The sequence below is a fragment of the Lissotriton vulgaris genome, chromosome 6 (assembly GCF_964263255.1).
Source record: "Lissotriton vulgaris chromosome 6, aLisVul1.2, whole genome shotgun sequence".
Lineage (NCBI taxonomy): Eukaryota > Metazoa > Chordata > Amphibia > Caudata > Salamandridae > Lissotriton > Lissotriton vulgaris.
Window position 1 is genome coordinate 416,483,408 of NC_141694.1, and position 26,453 is coordinate 416,509,860.

General features: G+C 45.0%; 1 protein-coding gene across 1 annotated transcript in view; it reads left to right on the forward strand.

The window, feature by feature from the left end:
* The window catches only part of LOC147707411 (elongin-A-like), a 572,231-nt gene that overhangs the window by 198,982 nt on the left and 346,796 nt on the right, over nt 1-26,453 (forward strand). The window contains exon 4 of the mRNA XM_086925212.1: nt 10,320-10,989. Coding sequence (XP_086781338.1) covers nt 10,320-10,989 — 670 coding nt within the window. The remainder of the gene's footprint in view (nt 1-10,319; nt 10,990-26,453) is intronic.

Genomic DNA, 26,453 nt, shown 5'->3' on the forward strand with positions numbered 1-26,453 from the left:
TGTCACATCGGATAGAATGGGAAGTACTTTGTAACATCTTACAAGTATAATTTCCCATTGGGATGAGATGGATAAATGAAACTTAGAATGCATGAATTCGGAATATAAAAATGCATCTTTTAGTGAAGATGATTTTTATGTTGTTTGAAAATACCACTTTTAGAAAGTTGATATTTTCTTACTTAGCCATCCTGTGTGACTCTGCTGAGTGTGTGGCTTTGGAGTGACAGGGGCTGGGGATGTGCATTCACTGTAGACAGCCATTCGGGGTGGGGGTGAGGTGTGCCCTGGCTTTCCTGGATTAGTCCGGGCTGGGCTGAATAGACCTGGGCTGCATTGAGTAGTTGGATGAGTTTCACTAGCACCTGAATAGACCTGTTCTGTATTTAGAGTGGTGGGAGGAGATTTCCCTTGCACCTGAATGGGCCTGGTCTGCCTTGGACAATGCTGGGTCCACCTCCTGCCAGGAAGCTGGCCAGAGAGGACAACACTGGTTTAGGCTGAGTACTGACACACACTGCCCAAAGGTACAAAGAGAATGGGAGTGTAAATATTGGGTCCCATACCCTAGAACTTTAGATTACTGCTGAACTAAGGAACCTGCTTGGAAGAAGAGCTGGACAAGCTGTCAAGAGGAAATGCCACTTTGCTGCTTGCTCTGCTGTGTTGGCCTGCTGCTTGCTGCTTCTGTCTTGGGCAGGGAAAAGGCTGTATTGTACTTTTTATCATTCTGCTGTTCGTTTTCTCCAAGTACTTGAAGTAGAGCTTGCCTCTTGTTGGAAGTCTCAGCGAGATAAAAGACTTCAGAGAACTCACTGGAAACAAGGAACCTGCCAAGAAGAGGAACTAGAAGAACTACCAGGAGGAGAACTGCCCCTATGCTGTGTTATTACTTTGCTGAGTTGGCTTTCAGTTGCTGCTTCTGCCTTGGGCAGAGAAAGGACTGGACTGAACTTTCTCAACTTGTTGCTGAGTATCTCCAAGAGCTTTAAGTAGAGCTTGCCTCCTGATCTGAAGACTCCGGGACCGCAAATACTTCATCTTTCTCTGGGTACTGCCTCTGGAACTGTGGTTTCAGTTACCACAGAGGGGAGAAAGCAACTGACTCCATCACTGGCTATGTACCCTGAAGGCACTACAGAGGGCACAGCCGCATCTCTCAAGGCAACCCAGGTCTCACCGAAGACGACCGATGCCACCGAGCCGCTGCCTTGCTTCACTTTGCTGCCCTGGACTCATCGACGCTGTCCACTGACTTCAGCACCCATGACCGTACATGGCTTTGGGGCACCACACGTAAATCTCACGATGCACTGCCCCATTTCACACCGCAGACCAGACGACCGACAGCCAGCTGTCCATAACCGGCACTGTGATCTGTCAGCACCACAACAAGCACTGCCTTCACTACTCCCGCAGCCCTGGTCCCACTGACGCCTCTGGACGACTGTCACTGAGCCTCTGCCTGCACCACGACTTGAGGGCACCATACAGTGCACTGCTCTGCAACCACAACGGTTGCCATGACCGGCCTGCAGCAACGTGATCAGCCGCAATGAAATGGTACTGTTTACGAGTCCGCCAACAACACAACTGATGTGGTTGGAAGGAACTGTTGAATTCTGTTCTCAGCACCACAGTAACATACGACTGAGCTACCCACTTCAAGGAACTGCATTTTTAAGGTTATTCTTGGGACTCACGTCTGAGCATACCCAACCCTACTCGGGGTGACAATTGCAAAACCACAGCTGATGGACTTAGGCCCAGATCTCTGTACTGGGGTGAATGTATGACATTGTTCTGTATTCTGTCCATCAACTGTGGTTTTTTATCTTTAAAGTACCAGCACAGTAGGTGAGGATGTCTCTGGCACATTCTCAGGAGTTAATCTGAGCTAAGGACCTCTCCTGACAAGTTTTCAAGTGGCAGCCATGATATGCAAAGTTTTTTTCAGAGATTGGAATTTCTGACTTAGATTTAGGAATGTCTGACATAGATTGTGTGCATCTAGGTGTACATCTCAGATGTTTCCTTATGAACATATAAGGTGAATTGATGCCAATTCAGAATACACTTTTGGCTACATGTCTATATATGTTCTTATTTGACCTTGACATGATAAGTTGACAGTTGTCCCAGACTTTTGTTGCATCAGGTGTTTTATCTCTGTCATTTGGCAAATGACTTTACATGTTCTCGCTTCTTAGAAAGCGGGGCAGACATCATCTAGGACAGTGGCAGATATGGCCATGATTTTGCAAAAAAGTGAGAACATGGCGACTCCTGTTACCTTAGATGGTGTCTGGGCATCCTCAAAATGGAGTTGAACTTTATAGGCTTGACAGCACTGTTCCTTTATAATTTGATTTCTCCTGGGCCTATATCTCATGGACCTGGTTTACCAAGCATCCTAGCCTTGGTTTCCTTGGTCATTTTGGTCTTTCTTGTCCTATTGTGCTTCTTATCAGAAACGTTGCATTTTAGCCATTCTGAACCTCTTAGTCCCGTCAGCCTTGGCCAATTTAGCTCTGCTCCTTTCTGTCCTCTTGGCCCTGGTCACCTTGTTCTGGTTCTTCTCGCCCCTAACCTCGTAGCTCTGGTACTGCAGGTCCTGGTCCATCTGACCTCTGGTGCCCTGGCCCTCTTAGTCTTTATCCTACTGGCTTGTGTTGCTTGGTGCTCTGGGATGTTTGCTTTCCTCTTAGTCCTACTGGTACTGCAGCAATTGATTGTGGCCCTGTTGATTTAGTTTCTCCTTGCTTGGGTGCTCCTGAACCGGGCCATTTTGGTCCTGGTCCTCCTGGCACGAACGTCCAGTCCCCTTGCTCAGCCCCAATTGGTAATCTGAGCCCGGATACCCTAGGTCCTTATGTTCATGGCCCTGTTTCTGTTCTCCTGGTCATGATCCTTTTGGTTCACCCAGTCTTCCTTGTTCTAGTTTTTCTGGTGCCCTTGGTACTCTCCCCTTGGTCTTCCTAGTCCCTGCCTACCCTGCTTATCCTGGTTCCTGGTAATACTGGCTATTGCCCTCCAGGATCTGGTCTTAATAATCCCCTTCAATCCAGTCCTTGTCCCCTTGGTCCTAGTCCTTCTTCTCCTTGCCCTCATGGTTCTGCAATAACTTGCCATGGCCCACCACAGATTATCCTAGCCTTTCCTAGTTCTGATGTTTGTTGACATCCTGTGTGTTAGCAATAGAACTTCCAGCAGTGTACTTTCTGATCTATCTGGCCACCCTTCCCATGTATGTTTGCATGTAGTCCTTTGTATCCGGTGTTTTCTGTTTCACTGGCTCTTGGACTTTTTCATCCCTTTTACCCCAATTCTCATCCATCAGTCCTTCTCCCTAGTATTATCCTGGTTTGCGTGTTATTAATTATTTTCCTTCTAGGTCTCCTGGTCTTAGTTCTGGTACTCCTTTATTTGATCTTCCTGTATCTAGTCTTCTGGTGCAGGTCCCATTCACTTTGGGTTCCCTAGACCTCCTGTACCCCGGTCCTCCTGCTCCATTCTAGTCCTACTACTCCTCCTGGGTTTCCTGTTCCACCTTGTTTTTGTCCATCTGGTCCTGGCCCCCTCTATCATAGTCCTCCTAGTACTGGCCTCCTGGGTCATGTCTTCCTCATCCCGCCGGCACAGGTCCTCCTAATTACCATGTTGTTTGTCACCCCTGTTCATGCAGTTCTCGTCATCCCCCTTTTTAGGATCCTCCTGAGTCTGACCCTTGTAGACCTTCTGATCCTGGTCCCACTGGGCCTAGGCTTCCTGGGCCTTTTGTATCGCCCGGTTATTTTAATCTGAGGTCTCTAGGTCCTGCTAGGTCTTTTCTGCTTGTGGTCTTCCTGGCCCTGGTCCGTTCACTTCTAGCCCCTTGGTCATCCTTGATCATCTGTTATCTTGGACCTCTTGTCTCTGGTGCATTTTTTTATTGGCCTCCTGGTACTTGTTCTCTTTGGTCTATTTACCTGGGTCTGCTACTCTTGGCGAGGGTCATCCATCTTCCTCTGGCCCTGGTTGCTGCACTCAGGCCCTCCTGGCCCACCATATTGTTGTAGTCCAGGGCCTCGTGTTTCTTCTATCCCGGACCTGCTGTTCCTTCGGGCCTTCATTGGTTCCAGATCCCCCTGTTCCACATCTTTCTTGCCCTCCTTATCCGTGTCCCACTACCCCTAATCCTGCTTTTCCTTGTACTGTACCTCCTAGTCTTTGATCTTGGTACCCTCTGCCATTGGTAAGCTGGGTCCTGGTTTTTCTTTTCCTGGTGGGCCACCTCCTGGCTATTATTCTCCTATACATCTTCCTTCTACTATTGGTCTTACTCCATCCTTCCCCAGCCTCCTTCCACATGACTTTCGTCGGTAGAGCCTCCAACCTGTTGCCCAAATGACAGCAACATCAAGGACAGAAATAAGGGCCAGTGTAGACAGGACTTTGCCCAATTAAAATCATATTTAGCATGTTAAAAATCGAAATTACCATTCCCAAGATACATTGTGCAGGTGACCAAAATGTCTTTGTAGTTGAGGGGGCCACTCATGACATTGGACCAATAAGCATCTTTCTGTGAAAATCACTCTGCTGGGTGAATAGCATGAACAAATTTCCTTATTTACAGGTACCAATGTGAACTCCTCCTGTGAATGTCACAGATGCATCACTTACCTGTTTTGTGCTTTTACTTCCCTATTCAACACAAGCTGTATTACTGTGTCTCACTCAATTTCTCTCTAACAAGTGTACCAAAGCATCGTGCTCCCAATCACCAATTGTCTATTGTACATGACTCTTGCGTTGAGGCTCAGATGCCACCTACTTGTCTGAATTCCCTGTTTGCTGCTGCTTTTTAATTGCTGCTGTGCTGCTAGGTTTGAAATACTAAACAAGCACAACCCCCTTAAAAAGAAGCATAAAGCTAGCACAAAGCCTTCATTAAGAAGCCCAAAAAGAGTCCAGTCCTCACCAATCATCAAAAGTAGGAATATAACATGCAAAAACAATATATTGTCATGAGTGAAGAAAACATTTATGTAGCATGCTTTAAAACCATACTCATTGTTCTTTGCAGACAGAAAAATATGTTTAGCCTGCAGCATAAAATATCTGTGCCAAATCCTGAAACTCCTGACATAGATGTTCGATTTACTACATTTTTTATTTGAATATTACAATGACAAATGTTTTTATTCAAAATTGATTTTAGTTGTTTTACCTGTAAACAGCTTAATTCATGCATTTACCTTTATACATACTATTGTACATTTGTATATGCACTTATTATCGAATTCCTCGCACATGTTGCATCCCCATTACAATATGGCAACCACCCTCACAATGCCTGTTGTCCCTTTTTTCATGGCAGGCTAAATAAAGACCACCTTAACACTATTTATCTATCCACTAGTCAAATTGTACATCGTTTCTACTATCTAGCCTGTAGCTGGCTAAAAGCACACATTCTGTTCTATTTTGCTGGCTAAATAGCAGAGATTATGAACTAGTCAGTAGGTAGCTGGGTAAATTGCCACTTCCTGTTTTCAAATATATATTTATGTGCACTATTAAGAGTTCATTATGAGTACTCATAAGGTTGCATGTAATGTTCTTTAATGATATCACATTGTACTTAGCAAGCATTTTTGTATTTTTATGTTTTAGTAACAAACCTAACTTTTGACACACTAGTCCTCCCCAACCTTCCTTGTGCACAACATTACACAACTCTGCTCTTCTCACAACGCATCGTAGTCTTAATTTTTAGGAACAGTGAGATTATTGCCCTCTTTGTATTGTTTTGTAGAAATATTATGGATAGTATCAAGAAATAGTATCATGGTTCGCCCATTATTCAGAACATTGTCTATACAACCAATGAATCATCACTTTAGAATAGATTAACATATTTATCATATTTATCTTAAGAAGAATGGTCTGTCAGGGGAGTATACGAAGGTCGTTTATAATCTTTGCTATAAAATGTAAGTGCTTCTAACAAAGTATCCCAGCTAGGGCAATAAAAATGTTCCATGGTCTAGTACGTTCCTCCCTATGCAAGTTACATCTTGCATGTAGACGTTCAACAAATAGTGAATGCTATCTAGCTGTGGGGGTAGGGCCTAGGCTAGCATTTACGGGGTGCTGCTACAATCCAACCCCAGGACGATGGCCGTGAGGTACAGAACTACATGTGAAGGATGTTGGTGTCTGTTGACTTAAATCGAGAGTAATTATGGGAAGCCCCAGGATGTATTTTGTTAATTCTTTAAGATATAAAATAAGCTCAGTTTAATATATTATACTGAAAATGTTGAAATCACATGTGCTATTTGATGCAGGTAGGTGAGGACTCGATATTTATTCAGAGTCATGTGAAGTTCTGGCAAAATCAGAATCCCATTGTTTAAGGAGTTTACACCGTGATGCATCTAAATGTTGTGTGAAATCACTTGTAGATACACACATAAAGGGGTGGAGAGGCAAAACAGCATTTACCAACCGGGGATGAGCAGTGACAGTTATTAGTTTGAAAAAACTGCCCTCACTCACACACAAATGTGTGTGACATGCTTCATCATCGGGTCTGCTGACCTTGGAACCTATGAATAAAGGTACATTAGGTATCCATGAGCCAGTTTTAAGCTCACTATTTTGACAGCACTTTTTGTTCTATCACTGTACCCAGTCTTGGACTGACACATTCTGTTGTGAACACAGTTTGTCACTTTCATTTGTGTTCTGTCTGTGGTTTATGTTCCCCCTCCCTATGCTCCGTCCTGTGCGTGGCTACGCCAGGGCCTCTCAGCAGACCCGATGATGAAGCATGTCACACACATTTGTGTGTGAGTGAGGGCAGTTTTTTCAAACTAATAACTGTGTCACCGCTCATCCCTGGTTGGTAAATGTGGTTTTGCCTCTCCACCCCTTTGTGTGTTAACTTTAGGGGGTTCGGGGTGGTAGAGTAGTGATTGACCCTCTCCTCTCTTGTGTGAGATAGAGAAATCACTTGTAGATCCATTTGATTAGGAGTCTGTTATCGCCGATTATATGCAGTGTCTAAAGGATTTCGTGTGTAGGAGGTGTAGTCATTTGTACATGTCATAGTTCTTGTAATACTAAATCATTTGATAAGGAAGGGATTGCCCGTTGTTGGAGTATCATAGTGTTGTACTCCCAAACTAGTGTAAGAGCCCACCTGAAAACAACACACCACCCATATGAATTTCATTAGCAAACCACGTGCGAAGCTGGGAGGGAGTCCGCTTTGTGTAGAGAGTACTAATAATGGGGTCATGGGTACATAGGGAAGGATATGTTTGGTAAGTACAAAGGTGCTTTTCAGGTACGCCAGAGCAGTATGCAGCAGAACAGGCATCTTGGCTGTGGATAGTTTCTAGGATGCAATAGCCTTTGCAGAGTACTGTCTATTTGATTCGTCCCTCGTACACCTGTCTCAATCGGGAAATGTACTGAAAGAAACGTATTCACCTATTGTAACTGTGCTGAAAAGTTATAATTTTCCAGACTTAAGAAAAGAAGGGCACAGTGCATTATATGGTAGTGATAACGTTGAGAGAGCCACTTCATGTCACCTGCCAGCCAAATTAAGCGAGTGATCAGTTGATCCAAAGAAACGAGTCTGGATCGGGGAAAGGTTTACTAAATAATAAAACCAGCTTGGAAGCATAGCTGCAGAGATAGCATAGCCACCATTTTGCCAGGTGGTTATTATAATTAACCATGCAAGTGTGATACTATATACATCAGTAAGAGCTAAATGAATATTAATTGTGTCAGTGATGAATTATGATAAACCTGAGACTCGTTCATAACTTAACATTTTACAGCTATGCAACAGTCAATCGTATGAATCCATTTCACTTTCCAGAGTGCAGTGTTACAGAGAAGTAGCCAGATGTACAATGGGAATAGAGAAATTGTAATCAAAATGGAAGTGGTGGAACTCCTCAGACAGTTTGTTAGGGAGATGGGACATTGACCCATCACAAATTCCTTAAGAATAGGGACAGATGTTAGAAAGGCTTCTTGGCCTCTTCTGAATATAGAGATGTAAGAAGGGGCAGACAATAGGAGCATTGGTTTTGAAGGAAAGTTAGCCACTCATCCCAGATTAAGTAATAGATGTACTGATTTTCTTTTTCTAAAAGTCTTCCTTTCTTGTCCACAAAGAAACGGGTTTTGTGGTAATACTAACTGACAGCGTTAATCAGGGGTGAAATGTAAATAAATATGGTTCAGCCTTTCACCTCACCACTGCATACAGGGTCAAGCCCCTTCCTCACTCTGGCTTTTTTGGATAAAGCGCCTCAGGTGACCGTTTTTTGACGCTGTATTTTGAATCAGGAGCTATTTTGCCATGACAAGTCAAATCGAATAAACCGTTTTAAGTTCAGTCAATGATGAGTCTGAAATAGTTTATAAAGCTTTGTCATAAAGTGATCAGTAAGATTAGTTTAATATCTTCATTCAGATTATTCAATAACCCAGTATATTTACAGAAATCTCATCAAAAAGAATGGTTAAAACAAATAATCACTTGGTATATTTAGCAAGTGCCTAAAGGACAGAAATCCCTATTCTAAAGATGAGGATCAGAATTTAAAGTTAGTGGAACTTATGAAGAGTTCAAGTTCAAAGGAAAAGAGTTAGATCTGAGAGAGCATAAGGCTCAAAATCCAACTAAGCAGCACCACTTCCCATGAGTAGTAGTAGTTCAAGAAACTCAGCCGGGTCTCATCAATACGAGCAAACCGTTGCAGTAGCAATCTGTAAAAATCAAGTATCAATGTAAAGTAAGGCAAAGGATGAGCAGCAGCAGTGGTAGCCACAGCCATCAAATGCATGGGTCTGGGACATAGTACAATCAGGGCACAGAGTGAGAAGAAACTAAATGGAAACACGCAATAGTTTAAAAAGACAAAACAATATGTTGCAATTTGTGCAGCAGACTTCTTCCTCATATCCAGTCCAGTGGTGGCATATGTCTGAGAGCTGGTTCAGCTCTTCCTTTACCATGAAATAACATGCAGCTTGCAAAGTTTTGTCACAAAGTTTGTTATAGACCTCTCACATTTTAGTCGTCTTTATTCATAATTCTCCGTTCCCATAGGCATCGAACACAGTGAACTTTTATTTTTCAATGTTTCATTGCCTACATAAAAAACTATGCTAAAGAACAGCAACCTCCATTTGCAAAATACTGTTTAGTAATATATTTCATTAACACAAACGAGAAATACTGTTTTAAACTGTAATATTCTTTTGAAGAATTATGTGGTCAGAAAATAGGAAATTTAGTCATTAAAAATAGGTTGCGTAGTGAAATAATACATTTTGTTAGACCGGTATAGTCTGCAATTATGACTAACATTTCTAGGCATGTCACATTAAGGTCAAGTTTCTAAATTGCATTAGGCATATTTCAGCAATATCAAGTTAACTTCTAGTCAAAAGAAAACTTTTATTTAAGCATTTCTTGAGGCTTATACTACTAACTATTGCTGCCTAGTGTGGCTTGCACATTTAAAAAGTGTGCCATTTCTTTCAATTGCACGTGAATCATTGCACATATAGCTGTTGACTTCTGAAAAAGTCACCTTAATTATCTTTTTTACAACTTTTATTAATAATTCAATAAAGTAAATTAAAAGGAATCTGCAGACTGTACTTTCTTATTCATGAACAACCAAAGGCTGTTTCGGAAAAGAGGGTAGGTGACAGTATAACAGTGTTGGATGGGGAGGGTCTGGGTGGAGCTGCAAGGTAAGGTAAAAGAGACTGTTCCCTGTTGCCTGGTAAAAGCGTTAGAACACACACTGAACATTTGTAACATTCATAGTGTCACAAAATAATGGAAAAGTGAGGAAACCAAGTTCTATGAGACTTCAATAATTTATACCAAAGCATCAGTATGCTCCTCTCGGAGTAGTATGGGTAAGCAGCTTTGGCTCCATCACAGTATACTTTACTGTCACCAACTGCCAGCCTCTTCAGGCCTGGTGAGGAGGGTGGTGCACCCTTCACATAGGAGTTGGGTGCAGCAGGATCAATTTTGCTGGGGAAAATGTAGAAACCTAGAGCTTCAGGAGTTTGATCCCCAATAGGGCAAAATCACAGGGGAATCTAAAATGAGACATTCCTCATTGGACGGGATAATACAGATTGCTGTACAAGCAAACACTGTTCCTCCCTAATAGGGCAAAAACTCAGGGGAATCTAAAATTAGACATTCATTGGATGGGATAATACTGATTGCTGTGCAGGCAAACACTGCTCCTCACAAATGTTTCTTTTCTTTTTAGTGATCCAAAACAAAAACACTCCTTTGATAGAAATGAAAAATTGCCATCCTCCATTGCAAAGGAAAATAAGCCAGATGAATGGAAGACCAGAGGCTCTGAATGCGCTGCAAAAGAACATAAAAAGTCTACAACTAAGGATGAATGCAAACGGACAACAAAAGATACTGTTTACAGCAAGAACCTTGAAGGCAAAAAATCCAGCTCTGGTCTCAGTAAAAACCCTCCAAAAACTTCTCCTGTTGTGGACAAAAGAAGTAATTTAAAGAGCAGTAAAGAAAAACAATCATGTTCAGAAAAGCGGTCTTCTGGTTCCACAACCTCAAAGAAAGATTCTTCAAGCCACAAGGTTGTAATGAAGCAATCCACAAAAGAGGACGTGAAGCTGAAAAAAAGTGACGTTCCTATACAGAGTACAAAACAAAATGATAGCCCTAAAAGCAATGTAAAGATGGTGGAAGAGGACTTTGAACCACCAACTATGTCTTTCGAGTCCTACTTAAATTATGATCTGATCTCTAATAAGAGAAAAAAGAAAAACCACTCTGTCAATGAAAAAAATAAAAAAGCAAAGACTGATGAGCAACCTAGCACTTCACCAGCAAAAAATAAAATGATTGAAGAAAAAATTAAATCTAAACCGAATGCTATGCCAGAGACGCTGGCAAAAAAGGTACAGTATTGTGAGTTTCATTATCTGTGACTCTCAAATGTTTTCATAGACTGAGACGTTAACATGTACACATATATAGCAATGTGCTTTTGCCTCCACAATCTTTCCAGTATGTGTAGGAGTGTCTCACATCCCTCTTATGTAGTTTGGGTGTAATACACCAGTAAAGCATTAAGTCCTTGCCTTCCTTGTTATAATACAGCCTGCTGACTTAAGTCATTCATGAAAAATGTTTCGGTACTCCTTATCCGTGAGTTGTTGAACCACCATAAGAAGGGATTTTTAGATCTGCTTAATATGCAGTAGTGTGAGTGCGGCGGACCTCACAATTTTGTCACTCCAAAATTTGACAGCTGAACACCTACGGTTTGATAAATTGGACCGTGTTATTCCTCAATTTCATGAGGCAAAGTATCCCTGAGCTAAGGCACCTCCTAGCATATCAAAAATATCAAAACTACATTCAATTGAGTAAAAGGCCCCATTGAATAACTCAGCTCAATAGTTTAAAGGATTGATTACAAAAATTTTAAGTGCAGCGCAGAATTATTCCAGTCCAGGGAAAACCTGGCTTGGCAGTTCAGGCTGAACTTTTCCCATGAGAAACAGGGTTGAGACTGATTTGCATATGGCTGGGTCAGACCTGGAGTGACTAATTGAGCTAAAGAACGAGGATGGATTAGACCCATATCTAATTGTGAATGGGGCTGAGTGTCTGAAAACTTTCAGTGCTCCGTCCATCATCTTCCTGTGTTTACAATGCAGAATTATTGCCAAGAAAGCTCTCCGCAAATAGAGCATTATGGAGAAGTGCAAAATCAAAAATATTTTAAGTACCAAGTGAACAGCTAAATAAAGAGAGAAAAAGACAGCATCCCTAGTAGCATTCAGGAAAGCTCTGGCTAACTTCCAAATATCAAGTGCTTATTCATTTTTGTATATGAAACATGCAAAAAACTGCAGCTTTATTGTGGTATGATCAAATGTTACATTCTCAGCAAATCATTACAGTTTCATTAAGCGTCATATTTCCTTAACACCTAAGCAAAATCCCACTACATGAATATTGATTCCGCCCACTCTATGCTAATCCTATCCAGGGATGGTTGAACAAATTTGAGACATGAACAAGTCATTATGAATGAATAGGGTACAGTGAGCTAGCAGAAGGACCTTGGAGTTAAGAAACAGTTTGTTGACTGGGCTGGAAAAGTGTAATCAAGAACAGCATGAATGATGACTATGGAAATAAACAGACATGATACTACTTGTCTGTGTGCTGCAAAAATAATAAACAGTGAGATGTGAGGAAGGGGTAGACCAAGGTAACATCCATTTAAAAAAAGATTGCTGCTGGGCCCTCATTGAGGCCTACTTAACATTGGACATGAACATACACTAATACACATCATAGGAAATTCGTTTAAAAAAATAACAGTATTATTTCAGTGTATACTTGAGCATGTGAGTGTAAAATTACATTCTGCGCGTTAATGCACAACAATGTAAATGTACAATAATCTTTTACAATAGCAGTCAATAAAAGTTGTTTACAATACTTTTGTCACATCGCTTGTTACGGATCAAATTCTCAAAGAGCATAGGTGTCCTAGGGACCGCTGGGCAAATGCTATTTAGCAGAACACAATACCTAATGTAGAAGCATCTTAATCGTTTGGGCTCTCCAAGTTGAAATTCATTCTTTCACGTCTCAAACAGTTTTGATTGCTTTGTCATCTAAAAAGTCTCCACATCTCTACTAACTTTAACCATTCTACAGCTGAGTCTTCCTTCAAAGCTGGAGTGAAATATGGGTGTCTTACTTTCAGGGCAATCTGAAATGGGAAGTTGGTCGGTGCTTCTCCATGACGGGGGACCCCATACCTTCAGTTTGGTCCTAGTCATGGAGCAAGAGTAGATTCCCGAACTATGGCGTTTTTGTTTTGCATCTCCACCATACTTTTCAGATTGGTGTGCCTACAATAATATGGACTATGAAGCACCACTGTTTTTCGGATTTCGTGCCACGTTGCCATAAATTGTAGCTGGTATGCGTGACGGTGTCGCCTTCGACTTGGCAATCCTAGCCTTTTTTTCTTTCAATACGAGGCACAAGTTGCTCTTTCCTATCTATTCTGGGCTGCTTTCTGGCACATAAATTATTAGTCCTCTAAAGGAGCTACAGTAAACCAATCTTCAAAAATGTTTGTGTACAGACCCCTGTGCCTACCATGAAGCATCCGAAGTAATGAACTATGACTTTATCAACCTGCAAAACTACATTAGATGTGATTTGTTTTGTTTTAAAAAAAAAATAATGCTAGGCCTGGATAAATGTGTCATGTACTAGTTTCTTGGCAGGTGTGTTTTTTCCCTTCTCAGTGATGCTCCTTTTATTGACCTCAGGAAAAAAAACTGACACATTACACTGGGATTCAGCTTGAGTTTGCTCGAGTTATTTGTCAGTGATGTAGAATTGTATAAAATATGATTGCCCAATAAACTAGATGCTTCAGTATTCTACTTACCCATTTACAAACAAAATCAATTGGAGAGATTATACGCACGCTACTTACCCGTGAGGGTCTCAAGGCGCTGGGGGGGGTGGGTGGGGTGTTGGGGGGGGGGGGGGAGGGGGGAGAGCAGCCCCGGTCAGTCGAAGAGCCAGGTCTTGAGGGTCTTCCGGAAGATGTGCAGGGTGGGGACATGCCTGATTCTGATCCGCAGCTTGTTTCAAGTCTTGGCCTCGATGTAGAAGAAGGTTGTTCCACCAGTTTTTGCTCTGCGGATGCTCCGGGATTCGGATAGGGCAAGGTCGGTGGATCAGAGGTTCCTCTTGGGTATGTGGAAGGAGATTCTGTCATTGAGGTATTGGGGTCCGGTGTTTTGGGGGCATTTGTAGGCATGGTTGAGTATCTTGAAGGTTACTCTTTTCTTGACGGGGAGTCGGTGGTGTTGCCCAGGTGCTGGGCGATGTGTTTGTGTCGAGGGATGCAGAGGACGAGTCTGGCTGCGGTGTTCTGTATGGTCTTGAGTTTGCGGAGTAGGGACTTGTTGATCCCAGCATAGAGGGCATTTCCGTAGTCCAGTCTGCTGGTTAGGAGTGCGTGGGTGACAGTCTTCCTTTAAACTGGGGGCATCCATTTGAAGTTTTTTTGGAGGATTGGAGGATGCGGAGGGTGTAGAAGCAGTTTGGGGCAATGACATTGACCTGTCGGGTCATGGAGAAGGAGGAGTCTAGTATGATGCTGAGGTTCAGGATGGTCGTGGGGGTGGGAACGGCTGCTGAGGGCAGTGGGCCACCAGGAGTTGTCCCATGCAGAGGGGTAGGGTCCGGGGACGAGGACCTCTGTCTTCTCTGAGTTTAGATTCAGGTTCTGCTGCTCATCCAGGTTTAACGTCTTTCATTCCTTCTTGGAAGTTGAGTCTGGTGGTGATGGGGTCCTTGGTGAGGGAGTAGATGAGCTGGTTGTCGGCGTAGGATACTATGCTGAGTCCGTGCTGTCTGACAATGGCGGCGTGGGGTTCTGTGAAGATGTTGAAGAGCGTGGGGCTGAAGGGTGGAAGTCAGATTCTTTGAGTTCTGCCGGCAAGGAAGGAGTGGAGTCAGTAGAGGGTGGTTCCCTGAATGCCGGCTTTGTAGAGGGTGGCAGTGGGAAACCGTGTCGAAGGCTGCAGAGAGGTCGGGGAGGATTTAGGGCTGCGGTGTGTCCTTGGTTGAGTAGGGTGCGGATGTCGTCTGTGGCGACGAGTATAGTGGTCTCCGTGCTGTGGTTACTGCGGAATCCGGATTGGAAGGGGTCGAGGATGGAGTGTTCGTTGAGGAATTACATTAGCTGGACGTTGAGTCTTCTCAGTGACTTTGACTGTGAAAGAAAGGAGGGAGATGGTCCGGTAGTTCTTGAGGTCGGTGGGGCCTGCTGATGGCTCTTTGAATAGGGGTCTGACTTATGCGTGTATCTAGTCGCCGGGAAAGATGCCGGTTTCAAAGGTGGCGTTGATGGTGCGTCGTAGTTCTGGAGCAATGGCGGCGGCAGCTCTGGAGAAGACGTACAGGGGTCCATTGGGGGTTCCTGAGTGGATGTCTTTCATGGTCGATGCGGTGTATTTGGTGGTGACTGGTGTTCAGGAGGAAATGGTAGGCTGGGTGGCGTTGCTGGAGGATGGGGTGGTTTGGGAGTCAGGTGTCTGGTAGTTGAAGTTGTAATAGAGGCCCTTGATCTTCAGATGGAAGTAGGAGCCATGCTTGTTGTAGAGTTCCTGGGGGGGGGGTGAAATCTGTGGTTTCACTGGGGAGTTTGCTGAATGAATTCCTGGCTGATGCTAAAGAGTTCCTTGTAGTTGCTGGAGTTTGCGAGGATCTTGTTCTGGATGAAAGTCCTTTTGGTGGACCTCATGCGTAGGTGGAATTCTGTCATGGCATTTTTGTAGGTGGTCCGGTCTTCCGAGGATTTGCTGTTTCTCCAATTCTTTTCGAGATGTCTGGAGGTGCGCCTGGATTCTTGGAGGTCAGCTGTGAACCAGGTGGTCTTCCTGGGGCGCTGTCTGTGTGGGTTACGTAGTGGTGCTAGCTAGTCTGCGCAGTTGGAGCTACATCTGTTGAGTTCTTTGGCTTCTAGATTGGCGTCGGCCAAGGTGGCGGGGGCATCGCAGTTGAGGGCGGAGTTGAGCTGCTCCTCAGTGATCTTGCTCCAGTTTCTTTGTGGAGGGTGGAGTGTAGGTTTGGGCACTGTGCGTTTGTCAATGTGTACGCAGGGGTTGCGTGGTGTGGCTGAAGTGGATGTTGTTACCTCCTGCGAAGATGGGGTCGAGGGTGTGTCCTGCCTTGTGGGTGGGGGTGGTGACGAGTTGTTTCAGTCCAAGGTGGCGAGATTGTCCAGGAGGTTGGCAGAGTTTGGGTCGCTGATGTTGTCTAGGTTGAATGTTGAGGTCTCCGATGAGTATGCAGTCCATGGAGGCGATGGCGTGGGGCATAATGAGGTCGGCAATGGAGGTGGTAAACGCCATTCAAGGTCCGGGAGGTCTGTAGGCGAGGGTGCTTCTTAGAGTTGTTCTGGGGCTGGATCGGATCTGGAAATGGAGGTGTTTAGTGTTGGGCAGGCTGTCGCGCGAGCTGGAGGTCGTGAGTCGGAGGGAGATCTTGTGCGCAATGTCAAGTCCTCCTCCTGGGCGGTAGGGGTGATCCTTCCTCTTGGTCTTGTATCCGTCGGAGATGGCGGTGGCTATGTTGGTGGTGGAGGTGGAGTTGGTCTAGGTTTCTGCGAAGGTGACGTCTGGTGAGAGGGTGTCGAGGAGGTTCCAGATTTCAACTGTGTGTCTGTACATGGAGCACATGTTGAGGAGGATACACCTCCGGGCTTTGGAGGTGTTGGTGTTCATTGTGGGTTGGCTGTGGGGGTGCAGACGGTGGTGAAGGTCTGGTGGCAGTGACAGTAGGAGAACTGTCCGAGGGTGGTGCTTGGTGTGGACAGCTGGCAGTTGTTGTTCCTTCTGGGGTTGAGTGTGAGGAGGGCCGCTGAGCTGTAGCGATGGGAGGTCGGAGATCCATGGTCCCTGGTGCTAGTCACGGTTGGGCCGGGCGCAGACGGGCTTGGCTTTTGTGTGCCTTCAGCGTGCTGCGAGTGGCTGCACAGCGGCCGCCAATAAATAGGGGAGGGGGGAGGGAAGCGCAGCTGGGAGGCGGGAGACTGAAGGGGTGAGGGGCCATGGGGGCAGCAGCGGCAGGGAATAAATGACCGCAAAGGGGACACGGAGAACTAGAGAACAACAATACAAAGGCACAATACAAAAACGGATGACAAAACTGAAAAGAAGGCAAAGTATACGAGGCAACAATACAGAAATACAAAAAAGAGTAACAGAACTGGAAGAAGGCAAAATACACAGGCAACAATACTGAAAAGCATGATACCCAGAGCAGACCGGCGGAGAGCGGACTCGATCCTTGCCTCACCAGGGTAGCAGCACAGCAGCAACAGAGGCACAACAGCGGAGCGGGTAGGGGAGAGGTCAGAGGTCTTGCTCGCGCTCCCTTGCAGCGGCAGCCATTATATAGGGGAAGAGGGAGGGAAGTGCAGCTGGGAGGTGGGAGTAGAAGATGGCAGGGGGGGCCATGGGGGCAGCAGCGGCAGGAAAAAAAGGGCAGTGAAGGGGGCACAGACCTAGAGAACACCAATACAAAGGTACCAGGAGGTCAGAGGTCTTGCTCTTATCCCACTTTGTCAGGCAATGAGGTGAGAAATTATAGCAACATTCTCATATCAGAGCTTTGATATTGGACTTTTGGATTATGCAAGGGCACTTATTGTGTCAGGATATACATTTTAGCAAGTACTGACCATTTATCTTTCTAAATATACTAGATCCTGAGCAACCCAGGGTTCTTTCATTATGTCCGACATTTGAATAAAGTAGAGTGTAGACTGTGTTGTTCCTCCCTTTCCTTTTCTTTGAGGAAGAGTCTTGCCCTGGTGAATACACATTAGTGCATTCACTTAATTTTGGGAAAATGAAATGTAAATTGTATCAAGATAATTTGCACTTATTTGGCATATTTCACATAAGCACATATACCCATGTATATTTGCTCATGCAAAAATGGAATACTCAAATGCTTGCTAGACGTATGCCTGGTATTCTGCGACTGTTGCAGGTTTCTGACCTACTTCAGTAAACACGAACTCTAATGAATGCCTGGAAGTCGTAGATTTACATCAGTGCACTTTTGTGACTTTCTTAAAGAATATGGCCCATAATGGGTTCTCACCGATTCTCCATAATTATTAAGTATTGGCATACTCCAAACATGTTTAATTAAATAATAAAAAGACAATCACAGGAAAGTAGGTTTGGCACCTAGTGCTACTCCTCCAAACCTCACTGGTTACCTGCACTGCATCTGGTAATAAGTTCAAAGTCCATTAATGGTCTGAGAGAAAAATGAGTATTAAGCTCTTTTCTTCTCTTCAGCTTCTTCACTCATCAGCATATGTACCAAACCAGAGTTCTTGTATCTCATTTTTAATTTGCCTTTAGTAACATTCCATTACAATTACACAGCTAATTAATGTTTCACTGCATGGTCACTTCTACAGGTCCTATTTCTGTATGACTATCAATGTAATGCTCTGTTGTATTGTACAATATCCTTCCCCTCAGAATATAAAAAATCTAAATAATAATCCACTGATTAGTATAGAATTGAAGTTCAAACATCTGTCGCCACCATTATAATTGCCTACATTAGGAATATGAATTGGTTAGGCTGTTGCATTGCAAGTTAATGGTGCAATAGAAGATGATTAAAATAATCCTTGAATTATTAGACATAATCATGCAAGTTTGACTATTTCTACATAACACAGATGACTGTGTGCACCAGGTACTAACCTATGTACATGTGCCTCTTTTGCTTAAGAAGTTGTTCTATCTGTAAAGTGTTCACCACAATATGAAGGGTGCAGGTATTATGATGTTTAGCACCTTCAGATCTTGGCTATTTTTATTGAATAGTGTTTTTTTGACAAATATTGCAGAGTGTACATTGTTCTTAGTAGGTAATACTCTGTAGTGTATTTCTCATGAAAGTTTCACTGTTTGCAAACAGTGTGGTATAGAGTACTCTTTTCACAGCATAAGCCCTTTTTAGGGTACCCAATTCTCTACTGATATCAACTTTGTCTCAATGTAAATTCGGTGAGCTTCAGAGGTTTGATACAGATAAAAGCAGTCTGGCTTTCTGTGAACAGTTATATATAGATTGAACACCATACTTAATGAGGGTTTACTATATATCTGTGGTTGATTGTTAATGTGAGCTATGCTAGCTGTAAATTGTATGACATGCTTCCTACACCTAAAGGAGTTGTGTCTGTGATGGCAGTAATGATGGCTGATATTCTCATGAGCTATTTTGTTCTTACTGTCGGGCCTCTAATTGCATAGTAATTTATAGAGCAATAGGTGGGAAAACAAATCTTGGATAATGTAATCAGTGATGTCCTCAATGTCATTTGAGATGTCATCAGTGATGTCATAAATGATGTAATTGAACATGTCATGAGTCATGTCATATGTGAGGTCATAAGCAGCGCATGGCGGGGACACAAGTTGTAGTTCGTGCTGCTAACTATAACTACTGAAGTTCCATGTTTTTTTCGGTTGAAAAAGTTAATGTCACCAAGAAATTCACCTAACCATAACTTTAGTTTAACATTTGGTTTGGGTTTTTCAGTGAATTTCTAAGTTTTTGTAAAGTAAATGTATTATTTTGAGTGTATATATGGTAGAATAACGGAAGAATATATCCTGTGTACACACATGATTTTAAGAGGTAATGGCTTTGTGCTGGACCATAACAGGAAAGGGTTACAGATGTGGGTTAGGTGTAGGGAGGGATTTGGCCTCTCTGCTAAAACCTCTCTCTGTAATGTGTGTGTAGCAGTGTGTGGGGAGAAACTGATCTCTTCTTTCAGACTCCTCTCTCAGATGATGGGTGTGTGTGTGTGTGTGTGTGGAGGGATGGGCCTCCCCTATCACACCTCTTTCTCAGATGACAGACATGCATGGTAGACTATGGAGCTGGACTGGCTTCTCTGTTGAGACCGATTTCTATAATGATGGGCGTGTGTAGTAGGGTGTGGCGGGGGTGGCCTCTTCTTTCAGACCTTTCTCTCAAATCATGGGTGTGCATAGTAGGATCTTTGGATTAACTGGCCTCTCCTTCAAAACCTCTCTCAGATGGTTGGTGTGTGTGGTAGGGTGTGTGGACCTACTGGCCTCTCCTTAAAGACCTATCTCTCAGATTGTGGGTGTACGTAGTAGGGTGTAAGGGGAGCGACTGGCCACATCTTTGCGACCTCTCTCTCTGATGACAGATGTTCATAGTAGGTTGTCTGGATGGACTGGACTCTCCTTTGAGACCTTTATCAGATGACCCATGTGTGTAGTAGAGTGTATGGGGAGTGACTGGCCTCTACCTTATGACCTCCCTCTAAAATGCCTGGTGTGTATAAGTGAGTGGGGAGGGACTGGCCTCTCCTTTCAGACTTCTCTCTCAAATGTCAGGTATGTGTAGTAGGATATCTGGATGGACTTAGAGAGATTTCTCTCTAAGATAGCTGTTGTACATAGTAGGGTGTATTGGGAGGAACTGTCCTCTCCTTCAGACCTCTTTCTCAGATGACAGATGTGCGTGGCAAGGTGTTAGGGAGGGACAGGCCTCTCCACTGTGACCCCTCTAAAGTATGATGAGTGTGTGTCGTAGGGTGTGGGGAGGGACTTAACTCAGTTCATAACTCTACCCAACTTGATGGGGGTAAATAGTAGGTTCGGATAAACACCATCTCCACTAACACTCCTTCCTAAAGTGTGTATACCATAATGTATTAAAAGATCACCTACTCTTTCCTACTTTTCACAATCCCGCAAGAGTCTCAGGAGATTGGGCGTGGCTTGCTGCGGGGGGGCCAACGGCCGCTTGATCGAGTGGCCCCGTCAGACCACCTCAACTTCCCCCCCATAAATCCGGACTAATATCCAAAATCGGGGCGTGAGTGAGGTCCCTATGATTCGCTTGTTGTCCGGATGCAGAACCAGCCCTAAAGAGCAGTGATGTACCTCAGACAAAAGCAGGACAGCTTTCTAAAGAATGGCATCCCCAGGCTCAAGTTACTGACCTGAGGCACAACACGCAGCAAGCAGCAGGACGACCAACACAGTGTGTGACCCGGTTATGACGCAAGTGCCAACCGGAGCTGCATAATCGGGGAAACTGGAGAAACACAGCGCCGCAGGAAACCTGCAAGACTCCGTGGTCTGCCACCTGGTCCCAGAGAAACACTGGACATGACAAAGGAACAAGGGGACCCACAAGCGGGAGAGCTGAGCCCATTTGGGAGTGGCGATAAACTGAGGGCGAGGCCAGGACCCAAGACCCTAAGAACAACAACAAGGTGAGAAAAAGTACACCAGCTACCTTGCCAGATGACTCTCGTGTTCCCTCGATGCTAGTCCAGGAGTGATTGATGAACCTCTGATAGCTACCTTGGAAAATATATTTGGCGATCTAAATCACGATCGTTCGCGAGATTTACTTACCTTGACTAATTGCGGACCTCTCGAAAGTGTGTGTATTTACCGCAACTGATCCAGGTCGTACAGTTTGTTTTTAAACCAACTCGAATTACTTGCACAAGAGCTCAATTTAAGGAAAGATTTATAGACTATACAAAGTTATCCACTCGGCGTTCATTCAGAGTGAACACCATTTAATATCCTAAGACCCACCATATTCTCTGGTCTATCCAAGGTTTCTTTTTTCAAATAAACTAGTCCTGATGATGGTCTTGTTGACGACAGCCCAAAAGACCGAAACGTCGACACCAACATCATCTCCCCAGGCATTGTTGCCATAGGACATCAAGATACATCTATGAATTTGGTTTCCTTTTTTACTTATTGGAGTTGATGTTACTGTTATGAATTGTCAATTCAATATTTGTTTGCTGCTATTCATAATAGTTTTTGTATATTTTTGCTCAATCTGTATCCCCATCAATTTTTGCGGTGATTTTTTTAATGATTTATATCTATACAAACAATTCTTTTTAACATAATACCCTCCCAGCTGTGTGCCTTTTTACTTTTCAAATTGTTCAATAATGAATGTATTACTTTTTCATAAAAGTGTTTAACAAATTTGTCGAGTTATCCTGAGGATACATTTGGTTCTACTGTAAGGACCAGGAATCTAAAAAATAATTGAGTAAGATTCAAAACAAAATCCCTTGTAGCTACTCTTACCCTGATAAACGCGAGGTGAGGCATTGGCGGCTGCTGAAAGTGAACATGCAGCCCTTTTAGAGAGGCCTGTGTGGTGCAGTGACATAAAAGCTTGCGCTGCCATCTGGGCCCCAAGAAATGCTAGAAGTGTCGAAAGAACAGGGGGACCGACAAACAGGAGAGCCAGGCCAATGTAAGGCCGGCAGTAAACTGAAAGCGAGGTCAGGACCCATGATCCCAGGGAAAACAATAGGGTAAGCTAAAGTATGCCAGCTACCTTGACAAGTGTAGGGGTGCAAGGCGAGGCATCGGCGGCTGTGGAAAGAGAAAGCACAGACACTTTGAAGAGGCCTACGCTTCGCAAAGATATAAAGGCCAGACTGGAGCGGCTCATCCACAGCGGGTAATGGTGTGAATGAGGGGGAATACCCATAAACCATACAAAGTCTATACTGCAGAGTTATCCTGGGGGTCTCCCATTGAAGTACCCCAGACTGGGATTAAGACTCTGGGTCTCCCATCCTAGAAGCATCGACCCTGGGGGTAGGGACCACTCACACCCCACTGTCTACTTTGTAGCCTTTTCAGTAAGACTCCTCCATATTTGGCAGTGTCACAAGAGATCCACCCAAACTGGAAGGCACCCACTCACGCTATAGCATGGAACCAAACGAACAAGGAACATACGAATAAACTAGCCTTGCCCGCTGGGGTAACCCCACGTGCAATCAAAAACTGCCAATATGACAGGGGGCAGAGGAACTAGTTTCCCCACCAGACAAAGGTGGATAAATATGCTCTGCCAAAGGACCGAATGGCCAACCCAGAAGGCACAGAAGCAACCGGGTCAACAACAGCAACATCCCAGATAGTGAACCCTGAACCCACGCTGCAGGATATCATGGCTGCAATACAAAGAATTAAAACTGATCTGACAGGGAAAATTGATGCTGCCACCACAGAGCTATCGCTGTTAAGACCGGACTTCTGCAACATGAAGGATCGAGTAACAGCGGTTGAAGGAACGACAACAGCTTATTACTGATGCAAAGACCCTACAGAAGCAAGTCAGAGAGCTGACACAAACGAGAGAGCTAGAAAACAAGCTGGAAGACCAAGAAGGGCGCTCCTGCTAAATTAATTGAGGTAGTGTGGAAGGACAGGCAGTGGACCTACTTGTAGAGGACCTTATAACTAAAACTCAGTCTAGAGGACTAGCAAAAAAAATTTCGGCAGGGCGGGCCCACAGAATCCCAGGAGTGTGACTGAGTCCAGGCACCCCGCCATGGCCCATAAAAGCGAGACTGTTCAATTATCGATATGGAGATGTAGTCCTTCAGATGGTTAGAAGTACCCCACCATTGAAATATGAAAACGCCCTTATCTCCTTTTATCCCGATTTCATACAGAAAGTGCAGCAAAAGAAACTAAACTTTTTGGAAATGAAAAAGAACCTACTGGTGCAGGACATCTATGCTTTTTCTGGCTACCCTTAGATTGATAGCAAAGGGCAAGGTACGGAGTTTCACAACTCCTGGAGAATGGTCACGAAGTCACGACATCGACAGAAAGGCACACTGACAGCAGACGCAGAGGAAAGGGACTCTGATGCGGACCATTGAAGAATTTACGCTGGAGGAAGAGGGGGGACACTTCATTGACGCAGGAGTGATAACCTTGAGAGAGACTGTACGGGGAGAGGGATCCTAGAGCTGTCTACAGATCAATATGGACTGGAGAAGAAGAGAGGTGACAATTTGTGTGCGCACGGAGCAGAGATCCCAAGTACAGATAAGATTTATGTCTTTATTGGGAGAATTGTAAAATTATGTGGTTGCATCTGCCTTGGCACACGTTGATGTAGCACCTATGCGATATATGTTTGGGGGGTTGGGGGAGGGCCGACTGACTCTCAGGCCCTGGGCAGACCCAAGTTGAGGTTGTTAAAAAGGGGTGAAAGGCTCTATTAGACCTTTTGGCCTTCACACAACTGACCCATCTGATTGATATGGTTTGGTCAAACTTTGAATTGCATGTGGACGATCCACTACCTGTTTCTTGGTCTGATCATTCCTTGATTGCCTACAGGAAGGTTTCTTCATAGTCCAGGAGAAGGTAATCTGCCCCATCTGGCCCCCTCACCTGTAAGGTTGATACCTTAGGATTAAGGGAGGCCCTTAGGCATTCTCAGGTCGACCCTGCTGCCAACCTGGAGGACGCGGTTGACCGGTTTAACACCTGGGTCAGTCGGGGGGTCGAATTCTCTGGCAACCTCTTTCTTCCAAAGTTTACCGGTCTTCTCCTTCCCAGCCATGGTACTTCCTTGTTTTAAAGGAGAGGAAACTGGGCTGTAAGAAGTTGGAGCGTCAGTGGAGGACGGCCTATGGTCCTGCAGCCAAGTCCGTGCTGCACAGAGACTTTACTATGCATCGGTTAGGGAAGCTAAGAGCACTTTCTACGCTGACAGAATAATGAAGGCCAATAACAACGGAAAAGAGATTTTCTCTATTGTTAAAAGCTTCATGTCACCCTATGTGCAATCTAAGGCGGCCACCCCAGCCTCTGTAAGATGGTGTGAGGGGTTGTTGGAATTCTTTATCCATAAAATACAAATAATCCAAGAGGGCCTGGATCTATCAGTGCCATTGCGGAATCCCCTCCTAATACCTCTCCGCTGTATCCCCCTTACCACATCATTCTCACAGTTCACTCCGGCTGTGGAGTCTGACATTCTTTCGGTTTTGAAATCCCTCAAGGCAAGCTCCCCCTCTGACCCGTGTCCGGCAAGAGTCCTAGCAGGAGTGGCCGATGTGGTTTACACAGAAGTAACGACCATTGTCAACTGGTCACTTCAGGAGGCGATTGTGCCGGGACAGTTGAATCAAGCCAAGCTTCTACCTCTACTTAAGAAGCCGACGGCGGACCCCGATGTCCCTGCCAACTATCATCCTATTTCTTTACTACCTGCACTGTCGAAGGTCTGCGAGAAAGTGATCTTTCGCCAAATTGATGCCTTTGTGGAATCCGCGGGGGCTTTACATCCGGCCCAGTCAGGCTTCAGAACATCTTATAGTACTGAGACAGCTCTGGTGGAAATCACAGAGGCAATCAGGGAATGCTTGGATGGAGGAGGCAGAGCGGCTCTGATTTTATTGGACCTCTCTGCCGCCTTTGATACGGTTCCCCACCAGCTTCTCCTTTCTCGCCTTTCTGCCATTGGCATCTCGGGGGTTGTGCGTTCCTGGCTTGAGTCCTTTTTGGACTCTCGTACCAAGCAAGTCTGGATACCTCCTTTCTCATCCTCGGCCAGGGGGTCATAACTGGAGTCCCCCAGGGCTCGACTTTGAGTCCTCTGCTCTTCAACATCTATCTGACCCCTTTGATCTCCCTGGCTGAAGAGCTGGGGCCCAAAATGATGGCCTGTGCCGATGACACCCAGCTTGTATTTACCTGGAACGGCCCCACCTGTGCACAGAGGCTGCGCAGAACTGCCTCTCCACCATGTTCTCATGGCTTACACAGGCTAAGTTAAAATGCAATGAGGGGAAAGTCCTTCTATACGGCCAATTTCCACCTAACTTTTCCCGGCCACTGTCGGAGGGAGGCCCAGCAAAAAATCTAGGGGTTTGGTTTGGGGAGGATCTCAGATTCTCTGATCACATCAAGAGCCTGACAGGTGTCTGCTTCAGCACATTCAAGTCACTTAGTCGTTTCTTCCCTCTGCATCCTCAGCCAGCCAAGGAAATGGTGGCCTGGGCACTTATTTTGTTCCGCTTCGATCGTGCTAATGCACTTTTTTTTGGCAGTCCGGGCTACCTAACAAACAAACTCCAACTGATTCAAAATGTGGCGGCCTGACTCTTATTTAACATCTCCAAGAGAAACCGCATAAGGGCACGCCTTCGTGACCTCCACTGGCTGCCTGTGGTCCAGAGTGTGCAGTTTAAGGCCCTTACTCTAGCGCACAGAGCCCTGCACGACTCTGGACCCTCGTATGTTAGGAAACGTCTGCCCTTTTATACTCCCCAATGTTCTTTGCATTCTGCTTCACACCGTTTGATGACCACCCCCCGCTTCCGACGCTCCAGATTGGGGGTCAGTCACTCTTGGTTAAGGTAGCTGTGCTTTGGAACAGTCTTCCAGCCACCTTACGCCACACGTAGGATCTCGGTGTCTTCAAGAGACTTCTCAAAACTCACTTATTTGGGGGGGGCGTGGCTAGCAGCCGATCATGGCGGCAGTGTAAAAGAGGCTCCAGGAGTGAGGCGGCTTCCCCCTGCAATCCGTCTATAAATCCGACACATTACAACCTCTAAAGGGGCGAACCAGGGTCGAGGACCGAGTTGCGGCCAGCAGAGTGAGTTCAAGCACTGCAACACACCAGGAAACGCCCGGACGGAATACCGATCGGCAACTAGCAGCGGGCTGAGGTATATCCGGAGGCCGAGCAGAAGTGGTGGTATAGCGGGGCCCTGACGCCGGAAGCCAGCACAGGCGGAGACTACGCGAGCAAGACCGGCGGAAAAGATGGGAAACACCATCCGACCCTGAACGGCAGCCTCGCGAAGTGAGCGGACATCAGCGGGGGCTTGTTGTGAGGAGCAGCGAGCGTTGAGACGGCCCGGGGACGCCGGTAATGGCGGCATAGTGTGGCCCTATTTGAACCAGGCACAGGAGGAGAC